This window comes from Microtus ochrogaster, chromosome 1 (genome assembly GCF_000317375.1).
Source record: "Microtus ochrogaster isolate Prairie Vole_2 chromosome 1, MicOch1.0, whole genome shotgun sequence".
NCBI classification, from domain to species: domain Eukaryota; kingdom Metazoa; phylum Chordata; class Mammalia; order Rodentia; family Cricetidae; genus Microtus; species Microtus ochrogaster.
The window spans coordinates 23,530,851-23,533,326 of NC_022009.1; the positions used below are offsets into that span (position 1 = coordinate 23,530,851).

Below are 2,476 nucleotides of genomic sequence, written 5' to 3' on the forward strand. Positions count from 1 at the left end.
ACACACACACACACCCTTACCTGGGTGAGGTTTTCCATGATTTATACACACACACACACACACACATACACACCCTTTCCTGGGTGAGGTTTTCAATGGTTTACACACACACACACACACAGACACACACACACACACACAAGCATGAGCCCTACCTGGGTGAGGTTTTCCATGGTTTAACCTCACCAAACTTGTATGTATGTTTGGTCCCTAGTGGAGCAACAGTGTTGGGAGTGTGTGGTGCCAGCAAGGGATGGTTATAGTAGGTATATTATTTTAGGTATATTAACACCCGTAAGATTTCTTTTCTATTGTTTTCTTCCTTCCTTCTCTCTATCTTCCCTCCCTCCTTTCCTCCCTCCCTCCTTTTTCAGTACCCTGCTATTGAACCTAAGGCTCCATTGCCTTACGTGCACTTGGCGGGTTTCACAGTCTTTTAGACTCGTTCATCTAGAGACACGGTGACAGGTTCTCACTATATTTCCTTTCTAGCCCGGGCTTGCCTCCGACTCCCAATCCTCCTGCCTCCACATACTGAGTGCTAGGATGACAGTCTGTGCCTCCATGCCCAGCTTGTCTCTCTCGCTTCTGAGGGATGGTGTAGGGTACCACAAGAGGATTGTTATAAAGAGACTCAAACCCCTCCTCTCTCTTACACACAGGCATATCTCCACTCCCCACTTGCCCATACCTTTCCCTCCATGCACGGCCCTCAGTCACCTTATCCTTGAACCACCAGAACTCCGAGCTAAACAAACCACGCAACCTCCAGTGTTTTGTTATAAAATAGGGAAGAGGCAGATTGGACGATGAAATTGCTATTTTTATTAGTCAAAACAGACAGCTCTCTGCAGTTGCATATGGGTCAACCTGATGTGTATGCACCCGACACACATAGGTGCACACAACAAACATATGTGTCCACGTGCACATATCCTCGTGGGCATATAATCTCTCATGAATGTGCTGACACTCACCATCCGGTTGTCCCTTCGCAGGAAAGTGAAGACCTGGAGAAACAGAACGCAGCTCTGCGCAAAGAGATCAAACAACTCACGGAGGAGCTGAAGTACTTCTCGTCCGTGCTGAGCAGCCACGAGCCCCTGTGCTCTGTGCTGGCCAGTGGCACCCCATCACCTCCCGAGGTGGTGTACAGCGCCCATGCCTTCCACCAGCCTCACGTCAGTTCACCGCGATTCCAGCCCTGAACGTCCAGACAGGATGAGGACAGAGCCCCAGTTGACGCTACTCCGGCAGGCCTTGGGAGGGGCATGTAAACCGAAGCCTGGTTACCCTCATACCCCATCTGGACACCCAGCGGCAGAGGCCTGGACAACTATTGAACACAAGAACTGTAGTGGCCAGAGGGACTCTCAGCAGAGTATAGCCAATGCACTGGACCCCGCATGAGTGGAGATGCAGTACCAAGTGTCATGAATGATGCCCAAGACCCACAGCACAGAAGGAGGGCACGGAGTTGATAGTTTTCTAAATAAATATTTTCTAAGAAACCATCCCTGGAGAGCAGCTTCCCTCGTTTCCTCCATTAGCGTTCTATAAACAACTTCCTTTTGGTTTGGGACTGGTGTTTCTCCTTGGCTTCAGGGAGTTCCTCCAGGCTTTAGGGATTCTGCTTGTCTCTCTTTTCCATGTTTGGCTCACCTGTTTGGGAAGCTGGTCTCTTTTCAAATCACCTTCCACCTCCAGACATCTCCCTCACCCTCCTCCCCAGATCCACTCAGCATGACCTGCCCAATCCTGCCTTTTACCCAGCGCTTTCTCTAGACGGTGAAACAATTCACTCTGCAGGTAGAGAAAAGACTCCATACAAGATGCTGTCTGGAAGCACTCGGGAGGCAGAGGCAGGCGGATCTCTGTGAGTTCGAGACCAGCCTGGTCTACAGAGCTAGTTCCAGGACAGGCTCCAAAGCCACAGAGAAACCCTGTCTCGAAAAACCAAAAAAAAAAAAAAAAAAGATGCTGTCTGGAGAGATGGGAGTCAGGGAGATCTCAGTTTCTCCTGTCTGTACATCTTCCCAGACAGCTACTCCAGCCTTATAGTACATCTCCAGGATACTGGGGACCAGGTTCCATTTTGGGAATCTGAGTAACACAAAGCCAGCTCCTCACATTCAAGGTAATAGATCGCCTTTTGCCGCACCCTGCCAAAGACACCCTTAAAAAATAGGGTGACTGCTACCTGTGCACCTTGACTGTCCCAAGGTTGGGTAGCTCAGGGTAGTGTCCAGTTTGGACATCCTGCTGGAGCCAGTGTGCTCCATTTTCCCTGATGTCTGCCTGTTCCTCAGACGTCTCCAGGTCACATGACTGCTGGTCTTTATGTTATATCCTTACACACAACACCGCCCAGGAGCAAGAACCAACATCTTTTCTAAAGCTGTTGTGGAACCTGCCCACCTCCTTAGTCCCTGCTGAGTGGCTGGGCACCAATGAGGCAGCTAGCACAGGGCCAGGC

At 50.2% G+C, this 2,476-nt stretch overlaps 1 protein-coding gene across 1 annotated transcript in view; it reads left to right on the plus strand.

The window, feature by feature from the left end:
• The window catches only part of Batf (basic leucine zipper ATF-like transcription factor), a 24,304-nt gene extending 22,850 nt beyond the window's left edge, over positions 1-1,454 (plus strand). The window contains exon 3 of the mRNA XM_005343373.2: positions 999-1,454. Coding sequence (XP_005343430.1) covers positions 999-1,208 — 210 coding nt within the window. The 3' untranslated portion in view covers positions 1,209-1,454. The remainder of the gene's footprint in view (positions 1-998) is intronic.
• The last annotated feature ends 1,022 nt before the right edge of the window (positions 1,455-2,476 follow it).